This window comes from Ailuropoda melanoleuca, chromosome 12 (genome assembly GCF_002007445.2).
Source record: "Ailuropoda melanoleuca isolate Jingjing chromosome 12, ASM200744v2, whole genome shotgun sequence".
Classification (NCBI taxonomy): Eukaryota; Metazoa; Chordata; class Mammalia; order Carnivora; family Ursidae; genus Ailuropoda; species Ailuropoda melanoleuca.
Window position 1 is genome coordinate 25,671,605 of NC_048229.1, and position 19,376 is coordinate 25,690,980.

The 19,376-nt window shown below is 48.6% G+C and overlaps 1 protein-coding gene across 3 annotated transcripts in view; it reads right to left on the reverse strand.

Annotated features, from left to right (window-relative positions):
* Nucleotides 1–2,046: 2,046 nt before the first annotated feature.
* SMIM17 (small integral membrane protein 17) overlaps nt 2,047–19,376 on the reverse strand; it is a 33,533-nt gene continuing 16,203 nt past the window's right edge. Inside the window, exons 5-7 of one of the 3 annotated variants that reach the window (XM_034639546.1) lie at nt 7,557–7,802; nt 5,325–5,401; nt 2,047–3,342 (exon numbers count right to left, since the gene is read on the reverse strand). In XM_034639546.1, the coding sequence (XP_034495437.1) occupies nt 3,232–3,342; nt 5,325–5,401; nt 7,557–7,719 (351 nt within the window). In that variant the 5' untranslated portion in view covers nt 7,720–7,802 and the 3' untranslated portion in view covers nt 2,047–3,231. Of the gene's footprint in view, nt 5,402–7,556; nt 7,803–14,994; nt 15,046–19,376 lie in introns of those variants that run through there. The other 2 variants (XM_019792545.2, XM_019792546.2) reach the window with 2 other exon arrangements.

The following is a 19,376-nucleotide window of genomic DNA, read 5'->3' on the forward strand; positions in this document are numbered from 1 at the left end:
TTCCCCCAGATACTATCTACAGATACTACCCTGGGTCCAGCATGTCCCGTTCGGGGGGGGGGGGCAGAGCAGCTTCAAGCGCATGGGGGAGGGGGTCAGAAAGGGTTGGGGTCCCCCCAGCCGGCGTGGATAGCGTGCCTGGGAAATGCACGCTGAACTCTGCAGCCTCCCTCCCGCAACTGAACCTTCCCAGAACTCAGTTCCTCCAGGGACACCCCGCAGAGGAGGAGGACAGACCAAAACCTCGTGAACCCATAATTGTCAGGTGGTGATACAGGCTATGCAGACTGACCAGCAGAGGACGGCATCTCTGAGGAGACGTTGGAGCAGAGCACAGCAGGAGGTGAGGGAGCCATGTCAGCTTCTGGAGGAAGAGCATTCCAGGCAGAGGTCTCGAGGCAGGAGCATGATGGGCTTGTTCAAACAGCAGAAGGCCAGTGCGGCTGGAATGGAGGGAGGGGTGTGAGCGCAGGCCGGGTCCCGCAGGGATGGGCGGCCACTGTGAGGACTTTGCTTTTACTGCTGAAGCGAGCGGGTTAGGAATGGTGTTAATTATGGTTTCATGGGATCCATCTGGCTGTTGAATGGAGAACAGAACATCAGGGGTGCGGGTGGATACTTTCATCGTCAGTGAAATGAGGTTCCTGGCATGTGGTAGAACCCAAACGAAGGACCATTGCTTATTTGATCTACATTATTATCGTGATTCTTTTCAATATCCTACAAAGTTGATTAAGACTTGTCGCACGGGCTGAACTAATCACAGCCCACAGCCCCCACAGCAGCCCCTGTGGCCTGGACATGTAGGATGGTCCCCACAGGCATCTCCCCATTTCCACCCTTGCCCTGTCCTTGCTGTGCATTCTCTGCCTGTTCCCATGACAGCTTGTTCCTGCCACCATTCCTTACTTCAAGATTCCAGTTTGTGTGGCAGAGAAGATCCGGGTGGTGGTGGAAGCCATCCTCCCAGCCATGTGGAGAAAAAGGAGGTCACCCCTGAAAGGGGCCAGAGCCCCGAGGTCAATGGAGAGGAAAGGTCCCAGTGATATTTTTAAGACCCGGGAACCAGCTATAGATTAAGCAGTTTCATCCCGAACTTTGGTGGTGTAACATGAATCCATAATTAATCAATAATGAGCTTAAATTCATTTGAATTGAGCTTCTGTTATCTGCAACCAATAAATCCTAATGAACGTAACTGCTGAGGCTTGTGTTTCTTTTAAGGGACTGTTGTTGCTTGTTGGATGCAATCAGCTGGCGGGAACGATGGGGAGAGACAGAATCCCATACTTCTCCCAGCCCTGATTTCTTTGGCAAACTCAGGAGAGGCCACTGGAAGTCCTCTATCAAAACAAAATGATAGAAAGAGTCTAAATACACACACACACACACACACACACACGAATTTAAAAAGAACAGGATGGAAATACTAACCTCTATCAGACAAGGTAAATATAAGCCAAAGGATTAAAATGGTTTAAAGGCAATCATTTTCTATTTCACAAAGGATTCAGAATCAGGTTTTAACTAACATTTATTGCGTGGCTACTATGTGCCTGACATTGTGCTTGTGTATTACATTTATCCTTTAATTGGCAAAGACGTAACAGTGCTGTAACTAAGGGCATCAGATTACACAGTGGCTGAATACATAAAGCAAAGGTTGCAAAAGTATATCGACAAACATAGTCGTACTAACAGATTTTCACATAACCTTACTGGTTTTTGAGAGAGGTGAGCCAGAATTAAATAACACATGAATGTAAGCAATATAATTGATAAAACTGAATTGATTAATAGACATGTACAGTTTTGAATTCTACAGACTGAAAATACATATTCACCTTAAATGTCCATGAAACATGTACAAACACTGGACGTGTCGTAGGGCCACAATAAAAGCTTTTAAAAAGGTGTTGAAAGCAGATATAGTAGAGGCCACATTCTTTATTCACAGTGTAGTAAATCATTAAAACTATTTTTAAATAAATCTGATCACTGAGTTTAAAGCACTCTTTAGAAGCACTACATTATAACATTTAGACAACATAAACAAGCACACAAATTACCAAACTTTAAGATGTAGCCAAGGCTATAATCGGAAGTACGTTTATTATTAAGTATACTATTTTAGCAAATAATTTCATAAAGAGATTATCAATGAATTAATTATTCAACATAAAAACAGACAAGGAATAGAAATTATAAAAAAATAAGCCCCATATGTATTCATGGAAAAAAATTACAAAGTAGAAAAATATGGATATAAATAAATCCCAAAGCTAGTTCTTTGGAAAAGTAATTGTAGACGAGGCAAAACTTTGATAAATCTAATAACGGGTAAACCATAAACAGAAATTGAAAGGAAGAAAGGGGTTAGAACAAAATAAAGAAGTTTTTCTTTTAATTATAGAACAGTATTTATAATTCAGCTAACAATCTGAAAAGTTCAGAGGAATGAAGAATTCCCTAGGGCTTAAAAAAAACACTATAAATCACCAAAATTAATGAAGTAAAAAGTACTCACAAACTGATAACATGGGAAGAAACTGAGAAAGCCCCCCTAAGAATTGAGCTGCAACTTTCTCCCCAGAGCTCCAGGCCCTGATGACTGGTGAATTCTTTCAAAATGTCAAGGAAGTGATACTTCTTAAGCTACAGAAATTATCCTAAGGCTTAGACAGCAATAAAAGTGACGTCCTTCTACGATGTAAGCCTGGGCATGTTGCCAAAACACGACAAAGATAGCACCGATCTTACATGTGGAGAGAGAGAGGGAAGACTCATACATAAAATACCACGACGTACAATCAGGGTCTGGAAAGACTGCTGCACCGTGGTCCGAAGATGACAAAGAGATGTGATATTAAGAAGTCTACCAGATTTCATCAGTCCCAAGTTGCACCGTTTTTCATCCTCTCTGACGTCACGATGTGTCGTCCGGTTGGTGGCGTCTTACAATGAAGTAGCATGTTTTTCTTTCTCAGTCGTATATAAAATAATATGTGTGTTACAATCGACAATGTGTTAAGTCCGATGAAATACGGTAATGCAAAACCTCACCCCAGAAAGTTAAATACAAAAAAAAAATCCTCTTTTTGGATTAGAATTTTTAAAAAGCAAATTAAAAGGCATTTGCTAATATGCAACACCTATTCCTGATTTTGAACCAAGACACTGCCCGACCAAGAAGCAACGTGTCTTATCTCAGAACGGTCGGCGTCACTAGACTTACATGTGGAACATCACAGGCGTCCCTGTTAAAACCAGGAACAAGAACAGGACACACACTACCAAGACTATGGTGGTTTGTTGTGGAGCTTTCGACCACTCCACAAAGCCCTGGAACAGAGGGAAAAAATGGATAAATACTAGAAATGCAAGGGCCACCATTGTTTCTTGCCCGGCACACAGCACGAGCTCCATAAATCTCTGTCAGATGAACACGGGAACGGAAAGACACGAGGAAGGGTGGGAAGACAAGATGGTTCATGGTGACAGTTCTTCTCCAAATTAGGGATGAGTGCAGTGCGACAGGTATTAAAATATCAGGGAAGTTTTGGGAATGGATATGACATAGTGAGCTATCTGGGAAGCTAGGCGGTGGCGACATGAAAAAAAAAATCCTGAAAAAGAAGAGAACCGGATGGAGCAGACACTATGAAATGTTCAACTCAAGCAGCTCCGAGACCTGGCAAAGCCTCAGAAAATCGTGGAGGATATTTTTCAACTATCGGGGCTCCACCCTTGGATTTTCTGATGCAGGAGATCTTGGATAAGACCAGAAAATACAGATTTTTATGAAGTTCCTCATAATACACGCTTATAGAAAAATAGGACAACTTGACAAATATTTATTTTTCTGTGGCAACCACAACACCAAAGATCTGACAGTCCATCAGCTGAGGAAACGGGTGTGACACACACACCACAGAACACTTGGGAGCTACTGAAAGTAAATGTGAACAAGGGCGATCAATACATGTATCAAGACGGAAAGCTATCCAGAATATTTATTAGGAAGACACCAAATGGCAGGATACTAATTGTGCTGTAATCTCTTTTTTGAGTTTTCAGGAATATATGGGAGCTACTGTAGGGCTCTATTTCTATGAAGCTCAACGGCAGGCAAAACTAATCTATCAGAAATCAGAAACGGGGTTGCCTCAGGGTGGCGGAGTGAGAGAGACTAGAAAGGAAGATGAGGGAATTTTCTAGGATAACGGCCGTGCTCAATATCTTCCTTGGGGTGTTGGTTACACGTATACACACTCGCTGATCTGTGCTTTTTGTTGGAAATATTTATGGCAATTTTTTAAATCAGAGTTAAAATTAAGAAAGGGTAATAAATACAGGTCATCAGCAATGCGGAAGTTTTACACACACACACACACACACACACACACACCCCACCGCTAATAACAGACCCAACCATGCTTCACCCGGCTCCCCTTTGTCGCCCTTCAAACTGCTGTGTGAATCGGCTGCTAACTACGGCTGATCGCTTACATTCATGATCGCTCCTTCTAAGAAATGAACGCCCTTTGCTATGGGAGCCATCTCCCTAGAGAATCACACGGGAGGTCGTCCACACCAGTGACGGGCTGTAACAGGCTCCCCACTGGCCCGGAGGAGGACAAGGACTATCGACGTTCCAGAGCTCCTCGTGGGATCGGCTCCAGGCTGGACCCCAATTAAACTCCCTCTCGCTCTTTCCAGCTTCCCCCACCACCTACGGGTGCCTCCTGAGAGCATGTTCCCTCAATAAACCCCTTGCACGCAAATCCCAAATAGTCTGTTTCCAAGGGGGGAAATGTCTACAAGGACGTACAGCAACTGAATGGATGAAGCGACTGCACATGGATGGACGGGTGGGCAAATACACAGATAACTGGATATATGCATGGTGTGCCGGCGAATGAAAGGCTGGGTGCATGAGAGGACAGTGAATGCTTGATGTTCAGTGAGTCGGTGGATGAACGGCCGAGTGAATGGACAGGAGGATCGGTGGGCGAATGGACAAGGAGATAAACAGAGGAAGTAGATGAGCGGACAGACAGAGGGAGGGATGGAACACGCACACGGATGAGGAGGCAGGGGAATGAATCGCTAATTTGAGTTGACGAGTGAAGGGTCGGAGGGTACGTGTGGACAGAGCCCATCACATGGCGACCCTCCACTCCGGGTCCGACGACCACAGGCTTCGTGCTGTCTCCCATGGACACTGCTTGGGGCTCGCACCCCCAAGCGGGTGGGGAAGGGAAGGGACCACCCACTGAGATCTGCAGGGGCGTCTGCAGAAGAGGAGGGGACCCCCAACTCACCGGCGAGTCCTCTGACTCCTCATCTCCCTCCGCCGCGTTCCAGTCCTGGGCCAGCCCAGGCTCTTGAGGAGACAGACCTGAGCACAGAAGACAGGGGCCATGAGTCAGCAACCAGGACAGCTGGGGGTCGGGGCGGGGGGCTGTGCCTGCTCGTGCCACCCGGCATCCTACCCCTGTTCTCTTTCCTGTCACACTCACGCACACACACCCTCTGGCCCACGTGGCTCTGGTGGCGCAGATAGAATCCGAGACCCAATTCTGATCCTGTTTCTGTCATTACGTGGAAGACTTAATGTGGGTCACCTGATGTGCTCTGCCACCTGAGCCTCTGATCCCTCCCCTGTCAAACAGGTAAAATAGTCCCTTCTCTACGGGCCTCCTGCAAAAACCCAGTTAGGGAGCCAAGGAAAGAGCTGCAGAATTAAGCCAGGACCAAGCAGGCTTGCCAGCTTCCGGCGGCCGGTGGAGACATCTCCCCACTTTCAAGTTTCAACAACCTTCTCACTCCTTGGCTGGATAGCACTGGGGGTCAGGCCAAAGATCGGCATGCTCCACTCTCCCTGCACCCAGGCCCCGCTAGAAGCCCCCAGACCTCCTCCTTACTGACACCCATACCACCCACACCTCCGTCCCAGGCCTGCTCCTCCTCTGTGGGAGAAGGGAAGACCCCGCCCCTAAGAGAAGGTCCATTCCCCATTCTGCTGTGGGGCTGCCTTTCAGGGGTCCCACCCTCAGTCCAGCTGTTTGAGCCCAAACCCCAGGAGTTATCCTGGGAATCTCTCTTGTCCTCCCCTCCCCACATCCATCAGCAAGAACTCTGACTCTCCCTCCCAGATGTGTCCCAAATCCCTACCCTTATGTCCACCACTGCCACACGTAGCTAGGTCCTCTCTCTCCCAGACGGCTGCAGGAAACTCCTATCCAGCCTCCCAGCCTCCACTCTGACCTCCCCATCCTACATTTCATCCTCACACGCAGCTGGATGCGGGCTTTCTCAGCCTGGGTGCCGCTGAGTAACAACTTGTAGTGGGGGTGGGTCCTGTGACTTGTAGGCTGGGTCCTCGTCCTCCCACTAGCAGCACTGTCTCGACCTGCTATGTGGTGGTAATATGTTCCCCATTCAGATAACCCACACTCCAGACTTTGCCAAACGTCCCCTGGGGAGGGGAGGCGGGCGGTAACATCGCCCCCAGTGAGAACCACGGAGTCAGCAGAATCTTTTTGAAACACAAATGAGATCCTGTCTTCCTCCTCCGCAAAACCTTCCAGCAGCTTCCCAATGTTGAAATAACGTTTGCTGTGCCGCCGTCTCCAAGATGCCCCATCGCTGGCCCTGGCTGAGGCCCTGGCTGAGCTCTACCTTCTGCCCCGGTCTCCGCTCTGTTCAGCACACAGCCAGCCTGTCACCATCGCAGGGTCATTTCCTGTGGCTCCAGTGGCCCACAAGGTGACCCCCAGCTCTCGGAATAAAGGACTCCTTCTCCTCCTCCTCTCGCCCTCCCTGACCACCCTTGGGTCCCTCTCCGTCAATCAGCCCATTTTACTGCCTCCGGAGCTCTCATCAGACATTACCTTTCCTTTAATTTTGTGGCTCATCGTCTGTCTTTCACTGAAATCAAGTCTACTGGGGCCATCTTGTTCGCATCTAGATCCCAAGCACCCAGCACATAGTAGGTGTTTGTGGTAGATTTTCGTCCCAAGTGACCTTCCACTTGTTCACTGATCCCCATGCCCACACCCCTGGGCAGCCCTGTCCCGCAGTGATGCTGAACTTGACCACGTAGCTTATTTTGACCAACGGCCTATGAGCAACTGCATGGCCAGTAGAGCTTCAAAAGTGCTTGCAAACTGAAGTTTTCCCTCTTTCCGCACAACCACCCCCATGAGAATACGCCTGGGCTGGCCTGCGGGAGAAAGCAGCCCAAAGTCAGCCCCCTCAAACCAGCCAGACATGCGAGTGAGATCAGCATCTGCCTTTGGTGATGGCATGAGCAAACGCAGACACGGGCAGTGGGAGAACTGTCCCCTGGGGCCACGTCATAGGATGACCTGCAGACTCCCAAGCAGACTAATGACTGTTGCTTTAAGCCACTGAGTTTCGGGGCGACCTGCGACCCGGCAAAGGCTGATGGACACAGGGCTCCATGAATAAGAGTGAAGGAATGAGTGCTGTGTCTTCCCCGAGGCTCTGCCACAACCTGCCCCACCTCCCCCGGAACGCCGGCCCCTCACCTTTCTCGTCGCCATCACAGCTGGTGGCCCCGACCTCCACAGCCACCCAGTCTTTGGCTGAGGCAGCACGCTTCTCCCAAGTCCTGCTCTCCCGGGGCAGCAGCGTCTTGGCCCTCTCGGGCTCCAGCAGCCCCCGAATCTGCTCAGGTCTGAGGCTCTGCATCTTCCCGGGACGTCGAGGTTCCAAGGCAAGTGTCTCGTTCTCCTCCGGCTCCCGTTGGGTTCCCGGGGCACAGGATCCAGAACCTGGGGGCGGACAAACATTTCGTCATTCCACAAATATTTAGAGTGCCATCTGCATGCCGGGCACCATTTCTAGGTGCCAGAGACACAGCCGTGACGGAAGCAGGCTCCTGCTCCCGTGGGCTTGCGTTCTAACGGGGGCTGCCGAGAGGCAGCCAGCGCGCCAACTGATAAGTGCCAGAGAGACAAATACAGCAGGAAGGGGACAGGAGTTTCGAGGTGGCTGCCAGAGAGCGGCACATTCACACACTCGTTCATTCCACAGCCCAAAGCACACAGCCAGAAGGCTTTAGGAAGAGACAGTCACCCCCAGAATCCCTCTGGCTGCAGTGGAAAGGGCCACAGCAGCCCCAAGTTTCTCTTTGGTTGGCATGAAAGAAAACCAAACAGCATTCCCCAGATGGGGGGTTAAAAGTCTAATTTAAAATGAGACGCTCTTGGGGCGCCTGGGTGGCGCAGTCGTTAAGCGTCTGCCTTCGGCTCAGGGCGTGATCCCGGGGTCCTGGGATCAAGTCCCACATCAGGCTTCCGCTGGGAGCCTGCTTCTTCCTCTCCCACTCCCCCTGCTTGTGTTCCCTCTCTCACTGGCTGTCTCTCTCTCTGTCACACAAATAAATAAAATCTTTAAAATTAATTAATTAATTAATTAAATGAGACGCTCTTTGGTATTCTCATTCTAGATCTTGTCAACCCAAAATCAGGAGGTTGTGTGCAAGGAGCTGTCTGAACTATACTGGGTAACCCTCTACCTTGAGACCCTAAGGCTGGTTTATGTTCTTATTCTAGGGAACTGTATGCATTATCAACCTTGCAGTATATTGCCTACTGACAACGACGACGGCCCTGGTGAATAGTAATTTTTTTAAAAGGAGTAAATTCTCTTGGTGTAGGGAAAAAAGGCTTTTTAAAGCATTTTCTTCTTTAATTAGGTTTATACAAATAAAAATTGTTATATCAATTTAGAAACCACAGGGAATATAGTCTAGATTTAAAGAGACATTGGCGACTGAATGATCAAAAAGCACGTGGGGACCATAGTTGGAGTCAGAGTCAAACCTGGTGTGAAAAAAAAAAACCTCTTGAAGACACTCAAGGAAATTGATTATGGACTGGGTATTCGATGATGTCACAGCATTCTCATTGCTTCTGTTGGGTGTGGAAATGATCTTATGGACAGATAAGAAAATATCCATCTTATTTTTTTAGAGTTTTTGTAGTGTGTAAGGGTCCACTGACATGATGGCTGAAATTTGCTCTAAAATACTTCTGCGGGGGTGTCTGGCTGGCTCAGTCGGTAGGGCGTCCAACTCTTGGTCTCAGGGTTGTGAGTTCAGGCTCCACACTGGGCGCGGAACCTACTTTAAAAAATTAGAATAAAATAGAATAGAATAGAATAGAATAGAATAGAATAGAATAGAATAGAATAGAATAGAATAGAAATGAAATGAAATACTTCTACAGTGAAGGAAAAAGACAGAGACAAAAGGGGGTCAGAGGAAACAAACGATGATTTCTGAACCTGGAAAATGGGGATATGTGGCTCTCGGGGCTATCCCTGTGCCCGTGAGTTGATCTGAAATGCTTTCATATCAGAAACTAACCCATACGCTGTGGATATGCAGAATGTGTTCATTGCTTCTACATTACAAATCATCACGTAGGTCTTCCTTACGGACGGGGCAACTCCCAAACCCTCGAAACCCAAATTTGAATGCATTTCCCGGGGCACCTGTGCCCTCCGTCCCCAGCCCCCAACACAGCCTTCCTCCTGGGTCCCCTGTTCTTGACCAGGGCCCCACCATTGTCCACAAGCATCACCGTCCACTTCTCTTCACAACCGCACAACCAATGGACTGCTAAGCGCACCTGCTCTTGTCTTAGAAAATGCTGCCCCCACTCTGTTCCAGTCTTGCCCCGCTGGCACACTCCACCATTGACCACACTGATCCCCTTCCCTCACCACACTCCCCAGTCCATCCCACCAGCTCCATGGTTCTCAAGACCCCCTCTGGTCAGGACGCTTTCAATGCCCCACACAGCGGTGCAGGGCAGGCTCCTGACATGGCCCCAAAGCCTCCACCGCCACAGTCCCTACACTTTCCCTCGTCCAGGACAGTACGGGAGATGGTCCTAGACTCACCCGAGATGAAACAAAACTGAACCCCAAGGACGCAAGGCTCCCCCCCTTTGGTATCCTTTTTAATTTCTTTTTAAAAAATTGAGTCAGGGGCGCCTGGGTGGCACAGTCGGGTAAGCATCTGACTCTGGATTTCGGCTCAGGTCGTGATCAGGGTCCTGGGATCCAGCCGGGGACTGGCTCTGCGCTCAGTGGGGAGTCTGCTTGTCCCTCTGCCTCTGCTCCTCCCCCCATTCTTTCTCTCTCTCACATAAAATAATTAATTAACTAATTAAATACTTTTAAAACTGAGTTAAAGTACACATAACACAAAGTTTACCATCTTAACCATTTCTCAGTGTCTACCGAACACATTCACAGCGTTGTGCAGCCGCGACCACCACCCAACCTCCCAACTCCTATACACCTGAGACTCCGTCCCCACTAAACAATGACTCCCGCCCCCTCCCGAGCCCCTGGCACCACATCCCACTTTCCATCTCTATGAATCTGACTACCCTAGCTACCTACGTAAGTAGAATCACACAGTATCTGTCCCTTTCTGCCTCGCTGTGTCATGCAGCATGATGTCGTCAAGGTCAACCGTGGTGCAGCACGCGTCAGAAGTTCCCTCCTTTTTAAGGCTGAATAACACACGTTTGCTTGTCCATTCGATGCTGCAGCCATTGTGAATAATGCTGCTATGAATATGGTTGTGCAAGTGTCTCTTTGAGATCCTACTTCCAATTCTTTGGGGTATATGCCCTGAAGTGGAATTGCTGGGTCGTAGGGCAATTCTACCTGTAGTTTTTCCGGGAACCTCTGTACTGTTTTCCACAGCAGCCACACCAATTCACGTTCCTAACGGTGCACAAGGGATCCCTTTTCTCCACATCTTCAACAATACTTATTTTCTGGTTGTTTTTTTAAGATTGTATTTATTTATTTATTTGACACAGAGAGAGCACAAGCAGGAGAGGCAGCAAGCAGAGGGAGAAGCAGACTCCCCGCTGAGCAGAGAGCCCAACGTGGGGCTCAATCCCAGGACCCTGGGATCGTGACCAGAGCCAAAGGCAGATGCTTAACCAACCAAGCCACCCAGGCGCCCCTGGATTTTTGATAGTAGCCATTCTAAGGGGGGGGGGTTCCATTGCCTGAGGGAGAAAGTCTGCATTTGATGCTAATACACCTTCATACCCTCCCCACCTCCGTCTCCTCTCTCAAAGATAGAACAAACAGCTTCCTGCCCAGACAGAGGAAGTACCCAGCGAGGAGGTAAGGATATTGTTTTGTTTCCTGTGCTTATTTTCATGGTTACCCTCAATACTGTAAAAAAAAAGGTGGGGGGAGGGGATAGTGGCTTTCCATTTACAACAAAGTTTCCCTTGGAAAATTCATTGAGATAGACTTTAAAAGTGCGGTGACTCTGGGGTCCTGGTGGGAGTGTATGTTGGCTCAACCACTTGGAAAACTATTGGACAAACACCTACTAAAGCTGAACATGCAATTTCACTCCGAGACACTCACTCAAGAGAAAGGAAAACTCCTGTCCACACAGACACTCGTATTCGAATGTTGCTATCAGCTATATTGTAAAACACAGCTATTTATATTCACAGACAACCCAGGTGTCTATCAATAAGAGAATGGATAAGTAAACCACAATTTATTCATATAATGGAGTATTACCCAGAAATAAAGGGCACAAACAAAAAGGATACACGCAGTAACATGGATGAATCTAAAAATATATGTATCAAACTGAGTGAGAAAAGCCAGATGCAAAGGAGAACATATGTGTCATTTTATTCATTGAAAAAAGTGACGTACAGGCAAAGAAATTGATGTTGGTATCAATTATTGGTTGTGGGCTGGGAACAGGGGGAGGGGAACTTTCCTGGGGTGCTGGAGATGTTCGATATCTTGACCTGAGGAGTGGTCTCATGGGTGAAGACATTTGCACACATTCACTGAAATCTCCCTTCACTGAACTGGACACTTTGTGCCATTGCTCTGTGTGTTTTAGACCTCACTAAAACAGAAAATGAAAATAAAATGCAAACTGTCTAAATTTCATGGAACTTTATTTGTGGTTTGCTGCACATTTGTTTTGATACGTAAGTAAATAAATGTTGGTTTTGAGAGTTGCACATCGTATGTATTTTGTTGTGTTGTTTGAACCTGGTTCTGCAGTATCTTCAACATCAATGTTCACAAAGTTCTGACATTAAAAGGACGCTTTAGGGGCGCCTGGGTGGCACAGCGGTTAAGCGTCTGCCTTCAGCTCAGGGCGTGATCCCGGCGTTACGGGATCGAGCCCCACATCAGGCTCCTCTGCTATGAGCCTGCTTCTTCCTCTCCCACTCCCCCCTGCTTGTGTTCCCTCTCTCGCTGGCTGTCTCTATCTCTGTCAAATAAATAAATAAAATCTTTAAAAAAAAAAAAGACTTTAAAAGGACGCTTTAGATATTGCATTCGTTTCCCATGCCTGCTGCAGCAGATTACCACAAGTCAGGTGGCTTAAGACAATGCAAACTTATGATCTTATAGTTCTGTGGCTCAGAAGTCTGAAATGGATCTCACTGGGATAATATCAAGGTGTCTCAGGGCTGTGTTCCTTCTGGAAGCTCTGGGAGAGTCAATCTCCTTGCTTCTTCCAGTATCTTAAGCCACCTGCATTGCTTGGCTCCAAGGCTCCTTCCTCCATCGTTAAGCCTGCATTGGCCATTGGCGTCTTTCTCACACTGTGTCACTGTGATTCTGACTCTCCCGCCCCACTCTTCCACTTTTAAGGACCCCTGTGATTGCTCCCACAGGTTCTGGGGATGAGGACGTGGACATCTTTGGGGAACCATCTTTCTGCCTACCACAGGGATTAAATAAAAAAAGAGAAACAAGGGAAGGATGTAAAGGAAAAAGAGTAGGGGAATGGTAGCGTGGGTGTTGCTGGCAGGAAAGAACAGTCGAAAGTGGGGGAAGGCTGACTGGTGGTAATAGGATGCTCACGGCTGCCAGCCTGGCAGGGCGTGAATTTTCGGCTCTGCCACGCATTTGCTGTGTGACCCTAGACAGGCCACTTAAATTCTCCAATTTCAATGTGCTCATCTGTAAAGTGGGGGTGTCGATAGAAACGGCGGCTACCTCACAGAGTTGTTGTGAGGTTTCTGCTGAGACGGAAGGAGACGTCATACACAGTGAGTACATGACAAGTGGAGGAACACACAGGCTTTTCCTCCGCCTGGCTCATCCTTGCCCTTCTGTGTTGGCTTCTAGAAACCATGCCCATACCTCAAGGCTGAGCTGAGACATCACTTCCTGTGGGACCCTGTTAACACTTGCCACCCAAGAACTCTTGAATGTAAATGACTTCTTCAACGCATTTCTCAGCCAGAACTTTGTGCGAGACCTGGGCTGAGTACTGGTGATGTGCAGGTGAACTCGACACCTTCAGTGGCTCGCATTCTCCCGCAGCAGGGGGACAGCGAGCAGAGAGGAAGGAACAGAGCAGAAGACATGGTGTTGCAACAGAAAGGAACGCCAGCAGCAAGGTTCAACCTCCAGGATGTTGGGCAGATAACACAAATGGGATAGACCTAAAAAGATAAAGATGTTCCTCCCCTGCTTTTACATAACTGTTTGAAAGTGAAAATGAAATACGGGTCCAGAGAAATACTTCTCTATTGTAAGGAAAACATGAGTAAATGCCAAATGATGCCGGGGATGGGGAAGAGGTGAAAGGGAGTGGTGGGGACTGTGGCAAAAGAGAGATCCCAACCTTGTCTGAAGAAGCCCAACTAATACTTGTCCAGTGAAAACGTGGGTCCAGGGTCTCCGATCTTCTGGTTTCTCAAGAAAACACTGTAAATCTATAGTTTTAGATTACATCTTCCACATTTTAAAATACTTTCAGATGTTTAAAAGGAAGACACATGCCAGCAAGCCAAACAGGGCAGGTTGTGGCACCGCCAGTTTGCAATTTCGGTGTGCGCCGGGGTGTATGTAGACGGCGGGGAGAGGAGGCTGTAAGTATAAACAACATTTTCCCAGAAAAAAAAAAATGTTGGTCTTGATGGAAAAGTTCGTGAGAGAGCACGAGCAGGGGGTCCTGTTTTTTTTTTTTTTTAGCATGAGCTATAATTGTGTGTTTAGACTGAGGGGAAAGAAGTGACCGACAGAGAAGACAAGAGCCTGAGGGTCCAGGTCAGGAGAGGCTGGATCTGGCTGTATGGAGAAGGAAGGGAAGGACAGAGAGCACTCTGCGGGGGGCGGCAGGGGTGTGTGTGTGAAGGAATTCACACCTCACGGCCTCCATGTTCTCGCGAAATAGCAAACTGGTCATCCCGAAGGAAGGAGGGAGACGGGGTTGCAACAACGGGCCACCACAACCGCAGCAGTAACACTGGCCCCCCGCCGTTCCCGGGAGCGCGCCAGTGCGTCAGTCCCCGGGGCGCACGCCGCAACCTTTTCCTAATGTAATCCTCGCCATTTTTCTCCGCGGCAGATACTGTTCCGCCCATTCTACAGACAGAGAAGGTCCTCGATCAAAGCCACATAGCTAATCGGAGCTAGGAGGGGATGCAAATGTGTCAGACCCCCGCGCCAGTGCACCCGGCAGCCGCAGGGCGGTCCGCGCGCGCCCAGACACACAACGCACACATGCGCAGGTGTGCACGCGGGGGGCACACAGACTCAGCGTGCTAAACGCACCGGGAGGGCGGACACAGACGCTGAGACCCCCGCGAGACCCGGGCGCACGTGCACTCAGCCCCCACGAGGGCGCGCAATGCAGGGTCATTTCCCTCCTGGCGCGGAGGCCGAAATTCAACTGCAGTGCACCCGCGGCTGGGCAGTCCGCTCTGGGCGGAGGAGCAGACCGGACCCTGACCCAGCCCAGCCCTCTCCCAGCAGATGGAGTGGGAGACCCCTCCCCGGACCCGCATCCTTGGAATGCCTCCGATCCCACCCCTAAACAAACGAGCTCGCACACATTCACAGGCGCGCTTCCTGGGTCGCCGCCCGCGCCCCCAACCCCTTTCCGCAGCCCCACCTCCCGTCCGTGGGGTCCCTCGAAGGACTCACCCTCCCCAACCAGACCCAGTCCCGGCACCGCGGAGCTGGAGGCGCGGCGACCGCGGCTGCGCAGTCGCGGAGGCTGCGGGGGGGGGGGGGGGGGTGGAGGACTTGGGGGAGTTGGGGAGAGTGGGCGGCTTTCTCACCGCCTCCCCTCTGCCCTCCCGAGAGCCGGAGCCTGCAGCGGGGTAGGAGGAAAGGCGCGGAGGTGCCACAACAGGGACCACGTGGCTGCGGGGAGGTTGCTGGAGGTGTGGTGCTGTGCCCGCGATGGGTCGGCCACAGTGGGATGAGCCATACATCCCCCGCTGACGCGCACGGAGGTTTGCCCAACTTCCCCAGCTGCGGATGCGCGCCAAGGCCAACAACTTTCTCGGATCCTTGGTGATCTCTATTCCGCAAACCCGGGTCAGGGTGGGAGGGAGGAGGAAGGAGTTGGGGCAACGGTGTGGCAGCGCCTGGGCTCCTGAGGCCAGGGCCGCCTGGGGTCAGAGGCTGGCTCTGACATTTGCTACTAGTATGTCCTTGGCTGTGTCACTTAGCATCTCTGTGCCTCGGTTTCGCATTCTGCTTACCACCTCCCAGGATTGCTGTTAGGGTAAAAAAGAAGCCAGGCTTGTAATGTGCTTAGAACAGTGCCTAACTTGTTGCTACTATTACCACTGATGTTCAAGTTTTAGAATGTAATCACTACCTGCCGAACTCCTACGTAGAAGCTACACCAAACTTTTAGATTTTTTATGAAGCCATAGGTGGGAAGAAAAAGTGGTCTCTCTTTGTGGTCTTATTTTCATTTCGTTTCATTACGTGTTTGTTGACCAGGTTTATTTTGTTTGTGAATTGCTTGTTTATACCCTCCCTGCCCTATTCTGTTTGTTTGCATAGCTTTTGTTTCTTGACTTATAGGCTCTCTTTATATATTCTGGATCCTGATCCTTGCCTGTTCCTCTATCCGTAGCAGATATTTTTTCCTGGCCTGTCACTTATCTTTTCACTTTGCTTACACAGTGCCTAAAGGTTTGGATTTCGATAAAGTTCAAGCTATCCATTTTTTTTCTACTCTCATAAACACACTTTTCCTCCACAACCTCATACTTTACAGCCTTGTTTTCGTTCAGTTTGTTGCACCTTCTGGGTTGTTTTTTTTTTTAATAATGTGAAGTAAGATCTACTTTCTTTTCCAAATGGATAGACAACTGAATAATCCTGGTCTCCCAGAAAAACAGTCGAAATAACTGTCATTTATCTAACCGATCCGATGAGCAAAGGCATCACGTACGTGCACATTATTTCACTTCATTCAATGACCCTGAGCAGTAGGTATGGTATTATTGTCCCCATTTAGCAGAGAAGGGAACTAAGGCATGAAGGAGTTACATGACTTGTCCAGAGGACATGTGACAAGAATATAGGGGGACTGAGATTGGTTTTCTTAGGTGTTTCCATATATGTCACATAATCGGGAAGGGAAGCTTGCTTGCTTTCTTTCTTTCTTCTTTCTTTCAGATTTATTTATTTGAGAAAGAGAGAGAATGGGAGAGGGAGAGAAAGAGCACAAGTGGTGGGTGGAGGGGCAGAGGGAGAGGAAGAAGCAGACTTCCCACTGAGCAGGGAGCCCAACGTGGGACTGATCCCAGGACCCAGAGATCATGACCTGGGCCGAAGGCAGACCCTTAACCGACAGAACCACCCATGCGCCCCGGAAGTTTTTCCTTTAGAAGTTTAGGCGATGAGCTTCCAGCCATTCTGAGCATAGTTCAGTGTGAACGGAGGACAGACAGATTGAGAGTGAGCCTCCTCACTCACCCCTGACTATTTCCTCTGATAATAGGACATTCAGTGCAGGGTACTAGGGAGCTGCCCAGCTCATGGAGCCTTTGAGGGGCTTGAGAGGTTGGCCTCAGAGCCAGATCCCTCATGGAGCCTTTGAGGGGCTTGAGAGGTTGGCCTCAGAGCCAGATCCACTGCACACCAGCTGTGTAACTTTGGGAAGTGAATTAATTGGGTCTCAGTTTCCTTATTGGTAAAATAAGGACAATAACAGATCCTACCTCACAGGGTTACCATGAACATCAGAGTTAATACACGCACCTCATACAGACTGAGTCATTATTATTGAACACCAAGACTGAACACCAGGTTCTCCATAAGGGGGAAATTCCAGGTGTGATCCTGACAGTTCAGATAATTAAGGGTTGTGTTTAAAACAGACTCAAGTTTGAGGGGTTTCCGCAGGGTCAGAGGTGGGGGGGAGGCTACTAAATGACTTCTTAGGAAATGACTCCTTCCCCAGAGCAGAGAGAGTGTCTTCCTCTGACCTTTCTTCAGTCTCTCACATTTCCCTTTCTCAATCTATGTCACGTCTCTGCATAAATGGAAATCACCTTATGACTGCTTCCATTTCTGCATAACATCCGTCTATTAGTAAGCAGTAATTTTATTTTAAATAAAGGCACTTTCTATCTTTCTTTAAAGTGACCCTTAAAAGGAAAGTTTGCAGCACTTTACAAGTGGAAAGCCGGTTTCATGCTTCAAAATGAAAATTTGGAAATAAAATAAAAATAAATAAATCATGACTAGAAGCTGCCACTTGATGTGGTAGATTGAATTATCAGCCCCAATTCACCATCACCCTAGCTGTGACACATCCTCACTCTTCATGGCAGGTCAAGGGGTGAAGAAGTCAACTCTGATCACCATGAGCCATGGGAAAGGTGAAGATGTGTTATGCGCATGAGCTGTTTCCCTTTGCTGACTGTGCTTTATACCCTTTCTCTGTAATAAATCATCATCAGGAGTATGCCTACATGAGGAGTTCTGTGAGTCCTGCTAGTGAATCATCAAACCATGGGGTGGTCTCGGGGACTTGCAACACAGCTCTCAAAGCCTGGAGCAGTACCTATGACGGCTCTTCTATACCAGGAGTTGAGTGCTGTTGACATCTCTTTGGGGCTCCATGAGTAGCAGGGAAAAGACAAATTAATGCTAGGTGTTCACTCACTCACTCACTCACTCAGCAATTCAACAAATATTTATTAAACAGCTGTTATGTTGCAGATGCTGTTCTGGGTGCCAAGATAGCTGAAGTCTTGGCTTAATGGAGATTACCTTCTAATGAAATGAAACAGACAAGTAAACCAATAAATATAGAACAAAATATAGTTTGTGTTAATTCTATGAATTACATGAAACAGATCAACGTGATAGTAACTGCGAGGCCACTTTAGACAGGAGTGGTCAGGGGAGGTCTCTTTGAAAAGGTAGCATTTTGAGATAAGACCCAAAAGGTGAAAAGGAGCCAGTGATGCAAGAATTCATGGCAGAAAGAACAGCAAGTTCAAGGCCCTGAGGAACAACGAGAAGGCCAGTGTGACCAGAGTGGTCCGGCAAGGGAGAGAGTAATGGAGATAGGATCAGAGAGCCATCCAGGATCTTGAAAGCCACAGCAACATCTGTGGATGTTATTGCAGGTGCACTGGGAAACTATGGAAGGACATTGAGGAAGGGTGTGATATAATCAATTTACATTTTCAAGGCATGACTGAAACTGTTGTGTGGGGGAAAACTCTAGAAGGGGCAAGAGGTAAACTGGGAAGATCAGTTAGGAGGCTGTTGGAATAAACCAAGAAAAACATGATGGTGGCCTGGAGTGATGTGGTAGCAGTAGAGGTGGAAAGCAGTGGGCAGATTCAGGATACACTCTAGATATGGAACTGAGAGGACTCCCTGATGGGAGGTATGTGAGAGGTAGGAGAAAGGAAGGAATGAAGGAAGACTTTTGAACTTTGAGTCTGAGCAAAGTGCCCTAGAGTGAATGCAGTAAGGAAGACCCACTTTTTTTTTTGTCTGTGAGAAAATTCAGAATACCCTCTTTGAGGCATGTTAAGTATTAGATGCCTGTGTTTTTAAGGTTAACACCAGGAGAACCTGGGTTACCAAGATATCAGCGTTCAGAAACTCTGAGGGTGATGGTTGTGGAGTGGGCCCAGGAATGCTCAGAAGAGCACATGCAGGGGCACCTGGGTGGCTCAGTCGGTTAAGTGTCTGCCTTCGGCTCAGGTCATGATCCCAGGGTCCTGGGATCGAGCCCCGCACATCAGGCTCCTTGCTCAGTGGGGAGTCCGCTTGTCCCTCTCCCTCTGCCCCTGCTCCTAATAAATCTTTAAGATTTTATTTCCTTGAGAGAGAGAGAGAGAGGGAGAGAGAGAGAACACGAGCAGGGTGAAGGGCAGAGGGAGAAGCACACTCCCCGTTGAGCAGGGAGCCCGATATGGGGCTTGATCCCGGAACTCCGGGATCAAGACCTGAGCCAAAGGCAGACACTTAACCGACTGAGCCACCCAGCGCCCCAGAAATAAAATCGAAGGAAAGAAGGGAAGGGGAGGAGAGGG